Source organism: Aspergillus brunneoviolaceus, assembly GCF_003184695.1.
Source record: "Aspergillus brunneoviolaceus CBS 621.78 unplaced genomic scaffold BO95scaffold_105, whole genome shotgun sequence".
Classification (NCBI taxonomy): Eukaryota; Fungi; Ascomycota; class Eurotiomycetes; order Eurotiales; family Aspergillaceae; genus Aspergillus; species Aspergillus brunneoviolaceus.
In genome coordinates this window covers 64,074-82,954 of record NW_020290835.1, presented here as the reverse complement: position 1 = coordinate 82,954, position 18,881 = coordinate 64,074, and the positions used below count along the sequence as shown (strand labels likewise).

Below are 18,881 nucleotides of genomic sequence, written 5' to 3'. Positions count from 1 at the left end.
AGAGCGCATATTGGCTCATGGTGCTGGATAACAGTCCTCGCCACTATGATAGCTTTCTGACCGTGTCGGCTAGGGCAGCAAAACTTCCCGCGGTGATTATGTGAGTAATACTTGATGAGTATAGTGAAAATGTGGACGTGGGCAATCATCGCAACTGTTCATCGCAACTGTTCATCGCAACTGTATGATGATTGTAATGACACTGGAGATGAGGCATCGAAAGGAAGACCGAGCATTCCGAGCTCCATTTGCATCACTGCTTTGAAAAGTTCAATAAGGATCTAGCTCTATTCCGCATTGAACATCCCGCCAGTGTGCTCCAAAACAGCAAGAGCCCGACAGCGTGGGATCCCAGTGCTGCATAACGAGAGACGGGAGACCTAGAACAAAGTCCCGAAAAGACTTGGTCTGCCAAGAGGAAAACCGGCTTATCGAGCTCTCAGAACGAGAACTACTAACTCCGGGGTACAAGGAAAGATTATTGTCCTCAGCGAACTCGGGATGTGTTTTGCTAACTGTGATAGCTTTTTATCGCGGTCATTGTCGTTGTACAAGTCTCAGATAGAAAAGCTGCCTCGATTGAGTTTGCAAACGGTAGCACCTATATGCAGTTTCACGTTGATGCAGGCTAGGATAAACATCCCACACTGCGCACAGCTGGTGCTGACTTTCAGGCGCGTGGGGTCTAATACAAAGCCCGGACTGTTGGTGATCACCAGGTCGAGAATGACCACCGGCCGCTCCCCGCCCTGAAATACCTCAGCCGTGCAGAATGTGACTCTCTTCAGCTTGAGCTAGGGTTACCTGGCCTGAGCTGGGGCGCAGCATTTGACTTCGTGATAGTGACCCCAAAATATGATGCTTCTGTGACCATGCCGAAGATTGTGCGCCCGGCAACCCTAAGGACAAAAGGTGGCGTCATAAAGTTGAGTTCGCGGGTGAGAGAAGTTGTCTTGAGCGAGGCTTAATCATTGCAAAGTTCCTGCTTACTTATGCATCCCGGCCACTAGCAGCCAATGTCTGTATCTCCGATCAGAACTGAGAGCCCAGACTTCCAAAGGCCACGGTGGAGAGTCATGGTGGCTGCAACAGCCACGGATCCTAAATTCATCTTAGTAGTCGCTCCTTCGAAAGCAAAGAAAGTAGTACATCGACTATCGTGTCAAGCGACTAGCATAGGCGAGCGTCTGTAATCTATTTCTTTTGTGGCCATGTTGCGGAATGTGGGAGCTTGATTTCCGAATCGTACTGCTCATCATCCGGCTGTAGGGACTTGATTTCCGCTTCCTCTACCTCTCGTCGCTTGGAACTAGGTGGCGAAGAGGACCAATCAAAAAATGCCTCCTCATCACTTGCCTCGTCTTCCATTATCGATCTATTGACCTGAGGCTCATTGTCGTCTCGCAACATCCAATCAGGACGCAACAATTTAGCGATTCCGAATCGTGGACGGTATCATAAGTCCCTGATTCTTCTGGTCTTTGGGGAAGAAAGGATCTCGCACTATGTGTTTCGATTAGCTCTTCCCGTGCCGTAAAGGGTCAGCTCGGAAGTTCTCGTTCGTCTTGGTAGACGGTGGTGCTGGCTGTCTAAAAGATGGTGTAGACCGTCTGGATGGGCAAGTTCCCTTGCTGGTCGAAGTCTGCTGGGAGACGCTTTTTTTTCGATCTCCGGTCGATAGCTTGCAGATAGGCAGAAGTGCCCAGGCGTCGCTATCTGGTGCCTGGTAAAGGCCAACGTTGGTTGTCTGTAGGTGATGGTTCTGGCTTGATAGGTGTCGGTCACGTGTCTTGTGTTTCGCTCTCTTCGGGGCCTTTGTCGCCTTTTGAACAGGTAGAGTGAGATCTGGGTACCTAAGGGGCTTGGGTGCGGAATGTTGTATCTAGCGATCTCTCGCTCGCTTGGTTGATTGTCCCGTGGCGCTCAGTCAGATTATTACGAGTTTGGCTAGTAGGTGAGACGCGTGTATCAATCTGAACCAACTTATCAATCTTCTAAAGATGTTTTAGTAGATACGGACGCTGTCGGGCCGCGATACTTTGAGGCTTTGGTGTCATTCTAAGCCAAATCACTTCCATGGCATCTGACGCACCTGGACCTTTCCCTTACTCGCGCTGATAAGTATTGGCTTTCTTATCGTTCTTAGCTATCTTGCTCGTTGTTCCTGTAGTAGTTCGTGCTCACGTTTGGACTTGCGGGTTCTGATTCGTTAGAGTTATCCATCATGGTAGACGCTGGGATATAGGGCCATACAGCCGGGAGCAATCTGTGTAGGTTGTGTAGGTTGTGTAGGTTGTGTAGATTGTGTAGGCTGTGTAGGTTCGCAATATCCTAACCATATGGCGGCAAGATGATCAAAAGATCGAACATAATGTTGCACTGAACAGTATCTTGGCAAAATTGGAGATTTGTAAATGGTTTCTCTCATTTGGATTCTTCGTTTCTCAAAACTTTTCGAACAGAGATTGAAATGTCCCGGATCGTCAGTGCCTCGGGATTTTCGATCGAGAATCACGGAATGGTTCCGCGACTTCTTGACACTGTCTTGCCGCATCAGAGCATCCTGCCAACTCCATAAGAGCCATAACCTCGAACTTCTTTTGGCTCCACTCTATGTCAAGTACAAGCCCTCAATCCTTCGGGGTTATGCACTCACTTAGTCTCCGTGCGGTATCCTTGGAGTGACTATAGCTTATCTAGACCCTGCGGGAATGGTACCTGGGGAGAGGAACATTAAACGGCCTTTCTCCCCGGATTCTTGACTGTCACCATCGACGACAATGTGTGTACAGCTGGCGATACTAGGTAGACAGTGCCTACCTTAGCCAGGAACCCAGAGTCACGCGGGTCCACCCGGGTAGGTTATCTTGTGCTTGTGAGCCGAAATTCGGACATAGCATAGGGCCACCGGGCATTCAGACGACGGTCCATACTTTTTGGCGGCGGATGAACAAAGTGGTCCTGGTATCAAAAGCAACAGCAGATATCCCCTCTAGTGTCAAGCGGAATGTAGACTTTACCCCTGCAGTGATTAGGCCGAGGGAGGCGAAGGCGGATAAACTCAACGACTAGATCAAGAATATATGTGCAGGTGTCAAGGATATTTGAGGCTGCACGCTCTAAAGCATTCGCATAGCAATAAGTCACCATCTCGGTAATCTCTACCAGGATGTCAGTGGTGCCAGTACTAGAGATAGCATCTTCAAGGTCGGCATTGTCAAAAGGCCAGTTGAGCGCAAAAATCTCAGCAAGCTGTTTGTTCAAGTCGGCCACAACCAGGAGGGAAGGCTGAGTGGTGGATTGCCATGGGCAGAAGGGCGCGAAAGGGCGACTAGCATGAGTCTTGGAGAGAAATATTATTATCCCTGGCAAAGCAAAACCAAAGCTATGAGTCCAGGGTTATAAACAGGACAGAGTAGGCAGAGTATAGGAGGGGAAAGGGAGGAAGAGGAAGACTTACACTGCAGTAGAGTATAGAGGAGAAGATGATTATCTGCAGAGATTAGATCGGAGTGGACGGGTTGGCCTGGCAAGGTATAGATACTAAGGTTAGCTGGGGCCAAGAGAGCAAGGTTAGCTTTAATGATCAAGGACTCTGTGTGTCGCTGCGCCGTAGAAAACACCTGCGAAGTTTTTATTAGATGAGTGAGTAAATAGACCGGGATAACTCAGAGCAGTGTCGTTTTTGTAGATCGGGATATGGGAAGAGAAGAAAGAGAAAACGACAGGAAAGAAAGAGAGGGAGGAGAAAAATAGGGACAGAACTTGCAGCACTGCCAATGCTTATTCTCCAAATGCCTAATTCTGGAAGACTGCGGTCTTTTGCTTGGCGACGGCGACGGTCCTTTGGGCGGTAGCAAGGGCATTCTTGGATGTATACAGGCCTGCTTTATGGGTCATGTATCGACCCCATACTCCACATCTGCCCTCGTGTGCGGTTCCTGTTCCCGCGTCATTATAGAAAGCATGCCGATTGCCATCGAATCGTTGGTCACAATGTCAATGTATGTACTCTTTTCCAGTGCCTATCAGTTATAGGCGATAAGGCGAGTATTTCCTTACGAGGTAGACATGGCGCATCGAGAACAGTTCTCGCTGCTGGGACCACAGCCTTTTCCAGTGCATCGCTAACAATTCCGACCGTGCCCCGGCGCTTGAGTTGGGCTGTAGCCCCTTGCATAAGCCCCTGCCTTTCTTCTTTCGCTCGCGATTTTCTGTTATATAGAGTTAGCCTCTATACATCTCCAGGGTGTTCGCAAATACCATCGGAATATGATAACTGAAATGATCTGGCCAGAATAGAGTCCATAGTTTAATGAAGTTGGTCGCGCGGTGTCCATCCCCTTACGCCACTATGTGATAGTGCAGCGTACTGTCGTCTCCCTTAATGATAGCCACAAGGTGCTGCAGGATCCGAGTCTTAGGATTTTCCGATCGTCCTACATAGGGACGCCAATAATCTGTCTTGCGGTCATCTGTGACAAAGTTAAGATAGCCATTGCCACGTTACCATTCCTCTGTTAGCGCCCGCTCATTCATATGACATTGCACTGGACTGTTCCGCATTCGCTCTGACCGTTTCAGGCTGCCTCAGATTGTCTCCAAAACTATGGTGGAAGCCTGTAGAGGCCTCTTAACAGATGTCTCGTGAACGAACTTCCTGATAATTTGCCAAGACATTGGAATAGCTTAAACAAGCGAGTGATGTTGACACAAGTTGAAAGTCGCCTATCAGATAGATGAGCACCCATATCTAACTGTTGAGATGGTCGAGGAGCAAATCCTTCTTGACCAGGACTCAGGGCATCTCTCTCATGAATGGAGTATGTTGAGCGAATCTTGTAATCAATACTCGAATCCCGAGATAAACGATGGAATAGATCCCATCAGTAGAGTCTTGGGTAAGACGTGTGTCTGGATACTAGTGTATGTAAGGAAATGGGAAGGGTGATGGATAAGAAGACTGGTTGGGAGCGGGAATCCTGGACTTGGACTGTATAGGTTCTGATACTGGGCCACGGTAGCTTGGTTGAAAGGGAGACGGTGGAAGGTGGACGGCGGAAGAAAGAAGGAAGTAGGAAGAGGAGCCTTGCCCTTAAAAGAAGAGGTACTGATTCAAGACCGGAACCAGCTCAGAGAGAGTACTGTGAATGGACCTGGTATGAATGGGAAGGTGAATGGGATGGGTTGGAGGACAAGAGCTACAGACAGTGTATTGTTCTCAGACTGTGGGTGAAGAGTTGGTGCTCAAAGTGACTGTCTGGTTGATCATTTGAGACTACTTGAAATAATGCCTTGCTTATTCAACATATAGTCTCATTGAATGGGGTTCTCCATTTGGAAGGCAATTTCTATAAAGAAATGTCGACTAGTAGATGCTGTGAATCGTGCCTTGGGCCTTGCTGAGTATTCCCTAAAGTCTGCAATCCGAACGTGTCGTAGAAGCAGATAAGAGACGCTGTGATCAGATGGCAACTACTAACTCATCAACGCGATCTACAAGGTCAGACATATATCCGCCTTCTCTTTTTCAACACATACGGGAAACGAACTACATTACCCCTCCCATCCTATTGCTCTTTCAATTAACCACGTACTGCTAAATTGAAAGAACAAGCAAGGTAAAGTCAGATTTCTTGTATATAATTCTATAATTCAGAGCAGCAACTAGCACAAAGTTCATTACTGCGCCAGTAGCAAGCCCTGGTTGTGGCCGTAGAAATCACACGGAGCTGAACATGCAGAAAAAAGATATATACGCTTGGTATCACAGATACTATTTACATCGGGTCGACCCAATATTGGTTATTGAACCAGGGCATGCACTTAACCCGCGGCGGTGGCTCCGGCTGCCACTCGATCAGTTCCGGCCCCTTCGTGTACTTCTCCCGTCGAATGATCTGGTGCACATATTTGTAGGTCTCCTTGGCCTCGCGGGCCGACTTGTACTCGTAGGCGACATTGATGCTGGACACAGCCTGAATCTTGCCCAAGCCCGCTCTCCAGAGGTCCTTGGCCAGCGTCATGGGCTCCCCCATGTAGCACTCGCCTGGTTCGGAGCTGCGGAACGTGACGGATTTCTGCACAAACGGCGCCGCGTTGAGGGTCACCATGCCGCCCCAGCATGAGTAGACCTGCACGGGGAGACCTCGCCCATAGCGCTCCGCATTGTAGTTGTCATCAAAGAACATATCCTTGGCGATCCAGTACCGCGCGTCGTGGGTAATCTCAAAGAAGAGGTTACCAGACATCGAACGGGACACCCAGGAGTCGTAGAAGGAGCCACCGCCCGCGTTCCAGTCGAATGCGCAGGTCATCTGCGCATCTTGATTCTGATGTTGGTAGATCAGCTCAAGAAGGTCCTCCGTGCACAGGACGATATCGTTAACGAAGACAATCAGCGTATCGGCGGCGTACGGGCTGAACTTGCCCGTGCCGGCAGCGACCAGCGGGGCAATCGCTTGATTGCGCAGAATGGCCAGGTCCTTGATGCGATCCTCGCCCTCCGCCTTGGGGTTCAGATCGTTTGTTCCCAGAAAGTATCGCACGCCCATCGCAGCGAGCTCGCGTTCCAGAGCGACAAGAATATCGTACGTGCCATCGGTGGATCGACCTTCGACGATGGAGAGAGCACAGTACTGAGGCCCAATGAAACGCATAGTATCCAGAATCGCGCCCATCAGGGGCATAAGAATGTGGGCGGCTTGGTATAGGTCGAGGGCGAAGAAGTATTTGACCTTGGGGTTGGCGCTACCCCAGCTCGGTTGCACGCGGAGGCTATCATAACGGAGGCTGATGTTGAGAGGACAATCGAGATGGGCGGTTTGTTTCATGTTGTGCTTCACTATCGAGCACACAAAGTCGTCGACTGCGCTGCCATTGATTGGGGCTTTGGCGTTCAAGGTACCGTGGAGGTCAAGCGATACGGTGGCGGGGTCGAAATCGTCGCAGGCGGAGAGGGCAGGAACCACGGCTTTGACATCGTCGACCACCAGGCCGTCATTGGCCGTAGAGGCGCCATTGCGGTTTGCGTAGAGGTAGAGGACGAGGCACAGAGCGGCCATCAGCATGGCCGCTCGAGCAAGGTGCCATTGCACCTGGTGGAGGTTCATCTCAACTGGAAGAATGCATATAGGGTGGGAGGGAAGATTGTTGGGAGGCAAAAATCAAGCCGTGCGAGAAGAGAGAAAGTTCTGCATTATGGAGGAGGGACCGGATAAGATAAATAGAGGAGAAGTGGACAAAGGAGGGAAAAACCCCGAAGAAACTGGTCGCTGGGATGATTTCTTCTCCTCATGGCGCACGCACGCAGTCAGCCTTAGTGGTGGAACCCTCCGGTGATGGTACGCGTGGGCCTTTTGCCATTCCTGATTTGCGCAGCTGCCTAACTGGCAGGGAAGCCAATCACTGCGACTGGATCAGCGGCACCATTTGATGCCAGCCAAAATGAGGTGATGGGGGCGTCATCATTAGGGGGAACAGGTGGATCAAGATGACTCGGTAAAGGCAATCCTTGAGATTGAGATTATCTCCCGAAGAGTGTGGAATTCCAATGATCTCAAACTCTGAAACTGTCAAATGAACTCTCGGGCGGATTGCCGACACGTGATGGTCCGAATAGGACTAGTCGATGGATCATCGGATCTCCCGGCTTTTTGCAATGCTCAACAACTCCTTGCTTGAATGCTTGTATGCTTGCGTGCTTGCGTGCTTTTCACTCAATCCACTGCGTCCCATGTGAACTTTTCTGATCTCTCTGCGAGCGATACAGAATAATCATCTGCTAAGACTTGCCAATTGCCAAGACATCTGTTTCTCAGCCCGCCCCGGTCGTCCTCAGTGCACCGCCCATCCGACCGCTGTTTGTACACATCAAAGTCTACAATCCAGAGCCAAGCTGGAATTGAGGGGCCGTAATCTGAGACATACGTAGTATCTGTCAACCCCGAAAGACTACCGCCTCGGATGTAATATAAGGTGGGGGCCAGGGGCTGGTACACCATCCTCAGCATTCAGGAGCAGGAAGGGCTGCTTCGGTTCCGCAATTGCAGCATTGGATGTCTCCATGCAAGGTACAGGGGTGATGAGAGCTCTCATCTTTGTTGCCAATCGGTCAGCATTACATGTCAAAGCCATCATTACAGACAGTCAATCCTGCTACCGCCAACAAATTCCCCAAAGGCGGTTGCTGGCGATCGAATGATCAGCCGCTCCACACGATTATAGCCGAGATAGTGATGAATGATCACTGCAGTCACCACTAACTACTATTTATGACCAGGTGGCTGAGAATCAGATCCTATGACGAGGACTGAGGCAACGGGGCAGTAATTCCCGCCTGAGGCAGAGAAGCCACGACCTTACTGTAAGAGGCAAGCGGGACGTGACCTCGGGCTAAGCCTCAATAAGCTAACCCTCGATAAATAAAGAATTAAGGTTGAGTGCAGTTGGTGCCTGAACCGCCGTCCGGTCTTTCTTCCGCCTCATCGTCATTCTCTGTCTCTTTCCTTCTCCAACTATCCTACCTTTCCCAAATATCAATTGAACTTCCAGCAAAATGTCTATCTACACCATTGCTAGCGGAGATACCTTGTGGAAAATCGCTCAAGATCATGGCGTCACTCTAGATGCCCTCAAAGCCGCCAACCCGCAACTCACCAACCCGGATCTCATCTATCCAGGCCAGGAGCTGCAGATCCCTTCGGGTCAAGCTCCTAGAAATGAGCCGCCAGCTCAGGCCGCAGATCCGGCTTCTCGTGTTCTAGGGAGTCCTTCAGCTCCGGCCCCAAGCTACAACATAACACGTGCTCCTCCTCCGATTCCCCCGCAGATGGTTCCGCCACCCGCTCCTGGCGTTCCGCAGGGGCCCGCCTACAAGACAGTTGCATACTTCACCAATTGGGTATGTCTTAGCCGTTATAGAGTGACTTGTTGACATATCAGCTAACCTGTTTGCAGGGTGTCTATGGTCGTAACTACCAACCTCAGGACATTCCAGCCGAGTATATCACACACATCCTATGTATGAAGCCCAAAATGTGCCAGGAGTTACACAACCACTAACAAACATCAGATTCCTTCGCAAACATCCGACCCACGGGTGAAGTGTACAACCACCAATATCCTGTCTATCTCTTCTTAGATCTAATACCTTCCCCCCCAGATTTCTAACAGACACCTACTCCGACCTCGAAAAGCACTACCCCAGCGACAGCTGGGACGAACCCAACACCAACGCCTACGGCTGCATTAAACAGCTCTTCCTCCTCAAGAAGCAGCACCGCCACCTCAAGACCCTCCTATCGATTGGCGGCTGGACCTACAGCGCCAACTTCGCCCAACCGGCCTCCACGCCCGAGGGCCGCCAAACCTTCGCCCGGAGCGCCGTGCACCTCCTCGCCGACTTGGGGTTTGACGGCATCGACATCGACTGGGAATATCCGGCGGATCCGCAGCAAGCCGCCAACTTCGTGCTGTTGCTGCAGGAGACCCGCCGCGAGCTCGACCGCTACGCGGCCCATCTCCGCCTCCCCTCGCGGCTGCTCCTGACCATCGCCGCCCCCTGCGGCCCCACCCACTTCTCCAAGCTCCGCATCCGCGACATGGACCCCTACCTCGACTTCTGGAATCTGATGTGCTACGACTTCGCGGGTAGCTGGGACGCACACGCGGGCCACCAGGCGAATGTCTTCCCCGCGCCACCGGGCCACGAGCGGTTGACCCCGTTCAGTGCGGATCGCGCGGTGCACGCGTACGTCTCGCAGGGGGTGCATCCGAACAAGATCATCTTTGGAATGCCGTTGTATGGGCGCGCATTTGAGAACACGGAGGGTCCCGGGCGGCCGTTCCAGGGGGTCGGAGAGGGGTCGTGGGAGAATGGCGTGTGGGATTACAAAGCCCTGCCGCCGGCGGGACATCAGGAGTTTGTGGACAGCAATCTGTTGGCGAGTTGGAGTCATGCGCCCGGGGATCGAAAGGTGGTCAGTTACGATACGCCGCAGGCCGCGGCGATGAAGGTCGAGTACATCAAGCGGAGGGGGTTGGGGGGCGCCATGTGGTGGGAGTTGAGCGGGGATCATCCCGTCGGACATGAGCGGAGCTTGATCCGGACGACAGTGAACGAATTTATGCGGTCGGGGGATCTGGATCGGAGCCCGAATACGCTAAACTATCCGTTGAGTCGGTTTGAGAACCTGAAGAGGGGGTTTGAGTAATTGTTCGGCGCGAGCGAGCTATCGACTGATGTGAACGGCGTGTCGACGAGTGATGCAGATTTGTGTACATTGAATAGTGAATCCTACAAGCTTGCAACATGTTCAGCAATACACCAATAGAGCCCAAATCAAGCAGCCACACAATAATACACATAGACAATAATCCCACATCACACATCACATCAAACAAACCCCTCTACTCTCCCATTCCTCCTAACAAGAAAAACCGCCTCCCCGCCATACCCCGCCACCTTCCCCCTCAACTCCTCCCCCACCTCCACAACCCGGAACCCAAACCGTCCCCAAAACCCCTCCGTGCCATAAACCGACACCAACCCCGTAGTCTGATACCTGTACCGCCCCGCTACCTCCAGCAGCCGCCGCACCCCCTCCGCCGCAAGCCCCCGTCCGCGCACCCCGGGGAGGACCGCCACATCGTGGATGTAATACTGGTCCGCGTCCGGCGCGATGCGCCCCAGCAGCGTGTCCAGCGCCGGCGGCTGGCCCGCGCGGATCGGGTGCGAGATCGCGTAGCCGACCAGTTGGCCGTCGTCCCCGGCTTCAAGGGCCCAGCAGCCTTCCGGGAAGAGGCGGATGCGCTCGGCGAAGATCTCCGGGCGCTCCGGGAGGGATTGGTGGATTTGGTTGGCGATGGGGGTTAGGGCGGGGAGGTCGGTGGGGTGGAGGGGGCGCCAGGGCATTTTTATTCCCTTGTTTTTGTTGTTGCTGGGGATTGGGGGGAGGATGGAGGATGTGAGTTGTTTGGTTGGTAGGGATTGATTGTTTAGTGGATGTGGATTGGGGTTGCCCGAGGTTGGTGGTTGCATGGGTAAGTTGTGGGTTTCGGAGTATAGTGGTGTGTTTCTTTTTTCTGAAATCTCTTAGTCGGTGTTATTGTGCTGTTGCTAAAATCTTTGGCTTACGAGGGGGCTCCTATCCGCTTGCGTATTGTAGTGCTTTGAAAGGATGGGGATCGATTGGAATGCCTGTTGAACTTTTTTTGCTTGTTCTTTTCGCCATATCATCACTAATCTTACCTTAATGCTCTGGAGAAATCTAGTTACTCATCGAATCAATACAGAATCCGTTTTTATTTTCCATCAACCGCTAAGCTTGCTGCTGAGTGTAGGAAGTACTAGGTAGGCGGTCAGGTCTGCAGTGTCCGCTCGGTTTGCCGAGGGCGCTAACATGTCCCCGCCGACAAGAATGATCATGTTTCTACTCGAGTACTTCGGCCATGCTAGAGGTTCTACGTGATTGTTTTCAGAAAATTAAATTCATACTTGGATTCCTAGCGGAGTTGTTGATAGCATGGGTTTGACCTCCCAGCCACTACCAAGCTGCGCTGTACAGTACTTCCAATTAATCAAATGAGCAGACAAGGCCATTCGACACAAGGTGAGGAAAATGTATGCGATCCACCACCACCGATATACAGCGATTTCTCCCTCTACTCCCTCAGCAAATCGTCCAGAACCTGGACCGGTGTCCGCTTCGGCGCCGCGATCTCCAGCACCTCCCGGCTTGTCGTAGAAGCAGCACACTTCCCCTCCCACGCCGTCCTGAGCGCGTGCTTGACAGACCCGATCACATTCCGCGAAGACTGCGGAGCCCCCATAAACTCTCGCTCGAGGTACGCCTCGAGACCCGACAAGTCCTCATAGCAGACCCTCTCCACCGGCGCCCCGATCCGCTCACCCACCATCCGCACGATCTCCCGCCCGGAGACATCCGCAGGCCCGTTGACCACATACCGGGCCCGGTTGTGCACCGCCGGGTCCGCCTGGACCAACAGGTGCGCCGCCAGGGCGCCCACCTCCTCGGGATCGACGATGCCCACCGGCGCCGTCTCAGAGGCCATCAGCCGCAGCGTCCCCTGCCTGCCGGTCCGACGGGCCTGCTGGATGAACTCCGCGGCGGAGGCAAGCCACAGCCCGGCAAAGATGTTCGGCTGGAGGGAGGTCCACTGCAGGCCGTGGAATTCCGGGGCGCGCAGGAGGTCCTCGATGGCCCAGTGGGCCCGGGCGTAGTAGGCGTCGCAGTCCGGGCGGACGTTCGCGGCCGTCGTCGAGATGCGCACCACGTACCGGACCCCGGCGCGCAGGGCGGCGACGTGGAAGCTCGATTCCTCGGCGAATTGGTGGGGTTGGTTGTGTGATGCGAGGAACGCGCGGTCCACGCCGTGTTCTTGGAGCCAGGATGGGGTCAGCTCGACCCAGTTCTGCTCGAGGACCTCCACGCCGGGTAGCTGGGCGAGCTGCTGCGCGATCGCGCTCTGGGGGGAGCGGGTGAGGGCCAGGATGCGGTGGTGGGGGAGGGTGTCGGTCGTTGCTAGCAGTTGGGATAGGGTTTTGACGACGTTCCGGCCGGTGTTGCCGGTCGCGCCGGCGATGAGGATTGAGGGGGTCATTGTTGGGTTATGAAGAGGTGGGGATGATGTAGTTTGCTTCGCAGAGTAGAATGGAGTTGGATGATGGGCATTGCGGCTATCAAGGCCAGCGACCCGTGCAGTACTTATAGCTGTGTTGTGGTCTGGTGATTAGAAATTGTGCAGGTAATCATCTTGTCGATTCATTTCAAAGAACAAACGACCTCTCACAATTTACTTCTAAGAGCACAATACCTATCGCCGTATACCAAGCTGAGTGATCCAGGCGGGCACTCCGAGCAAGGTGGGCATGCCGATGCCCGCGCGGGGTGGGCACTCCGGACAGAGTGGGGCCCTCGGAAGTGGCGTGCCAAATCCATGAACATGTGTCTTTGACCATAAGACAGAATTGTCTCATCATCTAACTTAATTCCTTCAAGACACCTTACTAAGCTATTCATTGTTAATCTTATCAGGGGTAAGCCACCAAAACCTTATGGAAACGTCTGCTTGTCCCTACGCTCACCTTTACGGTGTAGTCTCGAGCCAATAATGCCATTGATTAGCTTTCATAAGTCCTGGAATATCTGACAAATCAGCAAGATGCTCTCGAATCCTTCCAAAACATTCAAGTGTCGATTTCCAGGCTGCAGCTCGAGCTACCAACGGAGGGAGCATCGCCATCGTCATGAGGCGCAACATACCTGCCGTCAGCTTCCGCAGTGCTCGATTTGTGCTCAAACATTTACCCGGCGGTAAGAAGTGACTTGCCTACTATACTCCCTCCCATGTATCTAGCGAATGGAGCGAGTCGACGCTGAAGAACGATAGCGATACACTCCGGCGGCATATGCGAAAGGTGCATGTCACCAAAGAACCGGCGGAACCTCCCACCAAACACGCCTGCACACTGTGTCGAAATCTGAAGATCCGGTGCCGCGGCGGGCCACCATGTAGCAACTGCCTGCATCGTGGGATTTCCTGTTCGCTTGACCACCACGGACAGACTGACGTACAGCCTGGTGACAACTCCAAGCGCGCGTCGGGCCCGCAATCCATGCCGTTGCGATCGCTGTCCCCCCGACCCAAGGCGAACCGCTCCGCAAAGGAGAATCACTATCTCGGTCTGTACTTCAAGCTGTTTCATCCTCACTGGCCCTTCATTCACCGGGGTTCGTTCAGCGAGTATGAGACGCCCTTGCTGGTGCAATCTATGGTTGTCATAGGTCTGTGGCTGAGTCGGGAGAAGGACACACAGTCCAAAGCAATGGACCTGCACCAGATCTTTGACTCCGCCATTCGCGAACAGACAGTATGTGACTCAGAACCTCCTGCACTAGAAGTGCATTCGACTGATGGGAAATTTCGTAGGCGGTATGGGATGCCTCGAGCTTAGAGGACGGATGCAGTGCTTGTTCGTGGCCCATCCCGACATACCAGGCCATCTTGCTCCACATAATCTTCGCTGGGCTGTCTCAAGGCGGTGAAGTGCTTGGCCCGGACCTCAAGCCTTCCCTTGCACCCCCTGACCGCGACCTGCTGGAGAGGCTGGTCACGAGTTGCAAGAAGCTGGGCCTGCTGTATTATCCTAACATCCTCGATCGTTATTGCCAGGATGACCCAGCGACCTATGTGTGGGTGAGCATCGAGGAGGTCAAACGATTCAACTTGACGCTGTTCAAAGTTTGCAGAGCATTCAGCGGTGCAAACAGACAGACTAGTAGTCGGGACGTTGCGGACATGGCAGAGCCAGCAAGCGGGATCCTTCAAGTACGCGATCTGCAATTTCCCTGGCCACGGAATACCCCGTTGTGGAATGCGGTGGGCAAAGCAGAATGGCTCTCTGTTGCGACCGAAGACGTTTTTCGCCATAGCCCACATGACACTTTGGAGGTGGAGTGGATCTCGAATTCTGTTGATGTTCTGGAGATGCTCGTCGGTTGATTTGGTTTAATACCCAGCTGAGTGACTTGGATCATTTGACCACGAGTTTGACGATATACCCTAATTAATGTCAAGAATATCGACACTGGTATGAAGGAAGTAGCATGGAGGAAGGCGTTTGTCTCTTGACCTACATTTCCATGATATTCAACTCATATCAGCGTTGTTATGATGGGAATTGTTGGATAACCTAGATACCTAATAAATGGGCTCCGCCTCAGGCCCCACAGTCATCATGCCTGAGGCTATACGCTGATTGACATCCCCGAGATCGGCACCCCTGACACTTTAATCAGGAGACCCATTGACTCTTGGCAGCCTCGACAAACTGGGGCTCTGATGGAACGAGCTACCTCCCTTGGCAGGAAATTGGACGATCATGAGCTTCCTCAGGTGACAAGAGGACAATAAAGAACAAGTAAGTTTCACTGCAGCGTTACTCTGTGCCGTCGGTATCATGCTGCTCACCATGCGCAACCTAATTGCTATAGCGGACACCAGAACCCAATGGACATCAGCTTTCAACCAAGCAGCAGAAAACCCTTCTGCTCCGTAAAACGAGGACTTTGAAGACACTTACATCATAGCCATTGTGCTGTTGATATGGATGCCACCCTAATATAAGCCATCATTTGAGTCCTCGGCTTAGTCTCCTCCTTCTGCCAAGCCCGTTTTGGTAAGCAAGTCATAAACAGCAAGTAGTATATATCAAGCAATAGCTCAGGGCTAACGTTCTACTCAAGAAGCAGGTGTAGCGAGCAGGATCTGGCGATGGAAGACCTGAAGGATTTGCCCCAGTTCCAGCTAAGCCTCCAGGCCCCACCTACCAAGCCTTCAATGGCCACCTCGCGAAAGCTTGGTGGGACAAGCACCCCACACCGACGAGGCTGCAACTCCGCAATCTCGGGGGAGATGAGGCTGGCTGCCCGCAAAGGGAAGTCTTCGAGACTCACTCATCAGCGTCAGGGTGCATTGGGTAATACAGAACGGGGGAGATGATCCCGCTTGACCGATTTAATTCTAGCCGCCGCAATAGATCCGTTCTCCGGCCCCCAAAACGGTTCCACATGGCCTTCCAAGTTGTTGTACATGATTTCTCTGAGAAAATCGTGAAGACCTTCTCCACCAGGCCCTAGAAAGACGGAAGAGACTCGCGTTTCGCGCGCCTTGTATAGGCGCAGCATGGATATAAATACCCCCAGGTCCTCTCAGACACTTCCCTCGATCATCACACAAACCACCATCTCAATTCTCCTCCTTCTTCCTTTCATCCCAAGTCAAACTCATCTCTTTATCCTACCAAAGGCAGAAAATCCAGCAAAGATGCTCGCCAAACCCCTCCTCCTCACCCTGTGCGCCACGGCCTCCACCGTCGTCGCGACCACCGACATCATCCACTTCCTCTACGCCGCCGACTCCTACAGCGACATCCAGGGCGCCGGCAGCGGCTACTCCCAGGGCTTCACCCTGACCGACGACGACGGCAACACCATCTACAGCAACGCCGACCCCGGCGGCTACGCGCCCTGCATGGACAACAGTGAGAAGGTGCAGTACACCTCCGACTGTTTCACGGGCACCTGGACCTTCGGCTGCGAGTCCGCCTTCGACGGCAGCCCCAAGCTCTGCAGCGCCTACGACCCCGACGGCACCGCCTACCCCGGCAAGGCCAAGGAGTCCCTCGACTTCATCGGCATCAGCGCCGGCATCACCGGCACCTGCAGTGGCGAGGTTACCATCCCTGGGAATACTTGCACGTCTGACAGCACATTCACGGTTGTGAAGCGCTACCGGGGGAACTATGAGTCTGTTTAGATTGGGAGTGAGGGTTTGGGCTAGGACTGGGATGTTGCCGTTGGGGGTTGGGTCGATTCTCCGGCTTCGCCCTGTGATGGTTTAGGTCGGTGGACAGTTGGCTAGCTAGCCAGTGTCGGGTGTTATTTGATGTAGATTACAATGTGTGGTAGACTATATACTTGATACAGCGATATTTGAAGAATTAGGAACACGAGGATCGAAACTTCGAGTCACCCTATTTTCATCGGCGCAAATCAATATCTCTTCCCGCCAAGAAAAATAATATACGCTTAACTAGGTCTTCCTAAGCCTCCAGCTGCACAATGAAACTACCTCTGTTCTTGGTCATATGCATTAGCCGAACACCTGTAAAGGTCATCTCATTTCTTCTCAAAAGATTCTGTAGAATATACGCTTTACCAGGGATGTCCGCAATATCCCGAGATAGTCGATGTTTCTTCTGAGTAGGTAATAGCCCAAATCCTCGGCCGTGGGTCTCTGATAACTGACCGGGCAGGACCACCGAGAGTTGTCTCAGCGTTAAGCTTGGCCTTTGTGGATCGCTTCGCAAAGCGCTATGATCGGGACTATAGGTTGCCCTATAACTGCTTCAGTCAATGCCCCATGAGTATTCTGTTTTATGCTCGCCGACACCTCGGAGTACAGCCCACATGGAAACAGGAAGGGGGAAGAAAGTGGCTGTTTACTGTTAGCTTTCTTTGTGCGGGCTGAATTTGTAGGCTATATCAGTGCTGCCTGTGGAGCACCTCAGGTCTCTAAGATGTTCATGTCTCAGGAATTGAGATGTAGGGTGCAGAGTTGACACGTGCTCTATGGGAGCACAGAATCGTTCTCGGTTGGGTTTTGAGATTGTTCCCGGGTTCTTGTCGCATGAGATCTTAGAAGAGCATTTTTGATGTGATCTAAGACTTCCTGACACTCTAGACCTTAATTTGAATGTCTGTTTGCCATCTGTTCCTCTGTTCCGGTCTTCGAATCTGTCTCCAGCAGTCCACTCTTTTTGTCTTCCACTTCCGCAAAATTCACAATTGACCTTTGCCCCAGGGATCTCCCAAACGAGCACAACTGCAAAAGATGCTGGATGCAGTGATGTGGCTGCTGCTGCTGGTGCTGCTACTGATGACTCTCACCTTTGCAACTCTGGGTATTCTCGTTGGGCTTTTTTGCGCCCTGGTCACGACGGCGACCACGCTCTTTGCGTATGCTAGGACCGACCCGTGGGAACATTTTGAGAGTTCTTGTGAGCGATCCCATCGCCCTCGCCTCCTCGCCCTAGTCAGCTTAGTCGCTAAAGGTCCAAACCCCCGACTCGGAGCGGGCCTTGCAACTCGACTACCTCCAGAAGAAACACGCACTCGTGGCTGGGGCTCGCGCTCTGGTTCAGCGCCATGCCCGGTTAGCGGCGCAAATTGACGGAGCTCGAGACCTCAAGGACTCTGTTCCCCACTCGACAAAGGACCACTCGATGCAACGGAACCAGCTCATACAGGAATCCCACACCGTCTCGGCGCAACTACGGACGAACTGGCAGAAGTCAAGGCACTGTGTGACGAGTACCCGGTGAAGGGTGCTTGGATCCGGGCAGATTCAAGGATGGCTCAGAGACTGGAGCCCTATGGGAAGGAGGCACAGGCGTGCCGGCTGCGGGGTGGCTGCTGTAGGTTTGCTCACTGCGATTGTTGTGTCAAGTCTCCTGCGTGGAAGGGGTAGTACCGAAGGACTGGCCGGAGGTCTAAATGTATTCCCGCTGCACCGGGGAGTGTGGGTGTTGTTGGCGGCGCGAACGGTCTCTCTTTGGCGGGGGTGATGATGGCGGTAGCGATATCTCAATGCAGGTTGAATTGATCTGATCACCTTCAATGTTCTGAAATATATGTTGCTCGCTAGGGATTGAGCCAGCATGCGGCTGCAATCTTGCATTTCCGATGGAAAGTCTGAAGTGAGCGATCGCAAGTCGAAAGATGCTATTTGGGGTCTTTCTGCGAGATTTTCTTTAAGATCAGCGAAAGCCGAAATGGTATATCTTCTTGAGCGCTTGTGACTCAATCACGCCAACTGCAAAGTAAATACCTTCTGGTGACGACTCCCTTGCAATCTCAACGCCCACAGTGTGAGATATAAGTCCTCTGCTAAGAAAACATTTTCTACGGTGACGATGACAACAGGTTGATGTAGAATTGATGTTCTCTGGGCGGTCTTCTATTGCGAACAGATCAAGAAGAAAAGGCAGGATAAAGAGCGATGCAGGCAGGTAACGAATTCAAAGAATTTTCAATTATGTGGCAAATATGTGCTCAGTTTCACTGCAGCAGGGAACTATTTCGGACAGCCAAATATCTGCATGCAGTCCACAATATTATAGATCTATTGATCCCTGGCCCACTCCCGATACATTCCCAAACGGGCAAGCGACATCGAAATAGAGCCATCTCCGATTGGCTGTCTTCTTTCCGCAAGGCGAATTTACTCAGTCACTAATCCGAGAGAGTACTAGCGCCCCGGACAAAAAGTATTTCTCCCTTAGATCAACAACCTTG

The 18,881-nt window shown here is 52.5% G+C and overlaps 7 protein-coding genes across 7 annotated transcripts; 4 read left to right on the top strand and 3 right to left on the bottom strand.

Annotated features, from left to right (window-relative positions):
• Positions 1 to 5,626: 5,626 nt before the first annotated feature.
• Positions 5,627 to 7,530, bottom strand: BO95DRAFT_448065 (glycosyltransferase family 69 protein). The gene has a single exon (XM_025587765.1). The coding sequence runs from the start codon at positions 7,110 to 7,112 to the stop codon at positions 5,781 to 5,783; it is 1,332 nt and encodes a 443-aa protein (XP_025436819.1). The 5' UTR covers positions 7,113 to 7,530; the 3' UTR covers positions 5,627 to 5,780.
• Positions 7,531 to 8,253: 723 nt separating this feature from the next.
• BO95DRAFT_21010 (chitinase) lies at positions 8,254 to 10,425 on the top strand. The gene is made up of 5 exons (XM_025581107.1): positions 8,254 to 8,365; positions 8,430 to 8,902; positions 8,959 to 9,022; positions 9,074 to 9,107; positions 9,164 to 10,425. Exons 2-5 carry the CDS (start codon positions 8,558 to 8,560, stop codon positions 10,212 to 10,214), a joined length of 1,494 nt encoding a protein of 497 aa, XP_025436818.1. The 5' UTR covers positions 8,254 to 8,365; positions 8,430 to 8,557; the 3' UTR covers positions 10,215 to 10,425.
• On the bottom strand, positions 10,397 to 10,915 carry BO95DRAFT_468924 (GNAT family N-acetyltransferase; the record flags this gene model as incomplete). Its single annotated transcript, XM_025589399.1, has 1 exon — positions 10,397 to 10,915. One exon carries the CDS (start codon positions 10,913 to 10,915, stop codon positions 10,397 to 10,399), a length of 519 nt encoding a protein of 172 aa, XP_025436817.1.
• Positions 10,916 to 11,467: 552 nt separating this feature from the next.
• On the bottom strand, positions 11,468 to 12,675 carry BO95DRAFT_518849 (NmrA-like family protein). The gene has a single exon (XM_025591990.1). It carries the CDS (start codon positions 12,622 to 12,624, stop codon positions 11,665 to 11,667), a length of 960 nt encoding a protein of 319 aa, XP_025436816.1. The 5' UTR covers positions 12,625 to 12,675; the 3' UTR covers positions 11,468 to 11,664.
• Positions 12,676 to 13,020: 345 nt separating this feature from the next.
• Positions 13,021 to 14,840, top strand: BO95DRAFT_20973 (Zn(II)2Cys6 transcription factor). The gene is made up of 4 exons (XM_025581106.1): positions 13,021 to 13,060; positions 13,122 to 13,337; positions 13,414 to 13,894; positions 13,954 to 14,840. The coding sequence occupies exons 2-4, from the start codon at positions 13,186 to 13,188 to the stop codon at positions 14,524 to 14,526; spliced, it is 1,206 nt and encodes a 401-aa protein (XP_025436815.1). The 5' UTR covers positions 13,021 to 13,060; positions 13,122 to 13,185; the 3' UTR covers positions 14,527 to 14,840.
• A 1,048-nt stretch (positions 14,841 to 15,888) lies between these two features.
• On the top strand, positions 15,889 to 16,263 carry BO95DRAFT_321031 (uncharacterized protein; the record flags this gene model as incomplete). The annotated part of the gene is made up of 1 exon (XM_025581795.1): positions 15,889 to 16,263. A coding segment is annotated over one exon (375 nt), but the record flags the coding sequence as incomplete, so codon positions are not given.
• Positions 16,264 to 17,418: 1,155 nt separating this feature from the next.
• BO95DRAFT_468920 (uncharacterized protein) lies at positions 17,419 to 17,908 on the top strand (the record flags this gene model as incomplete). The annotated part of the gene is made up of 2 exons (XM_025589398.1): positions 17,419 to 17,619; positions 17,687 to 17,908. 2 exons carry the CDS (start codon positions 17,419 to 17,421, stop codon positions 17,906 to 17,908), a joined length of 423 nt encoding a protein of 140 aa, XP_025436813.1.
• Positions 17,909 to 18,881: the final 973 nt, after the last annotated feature.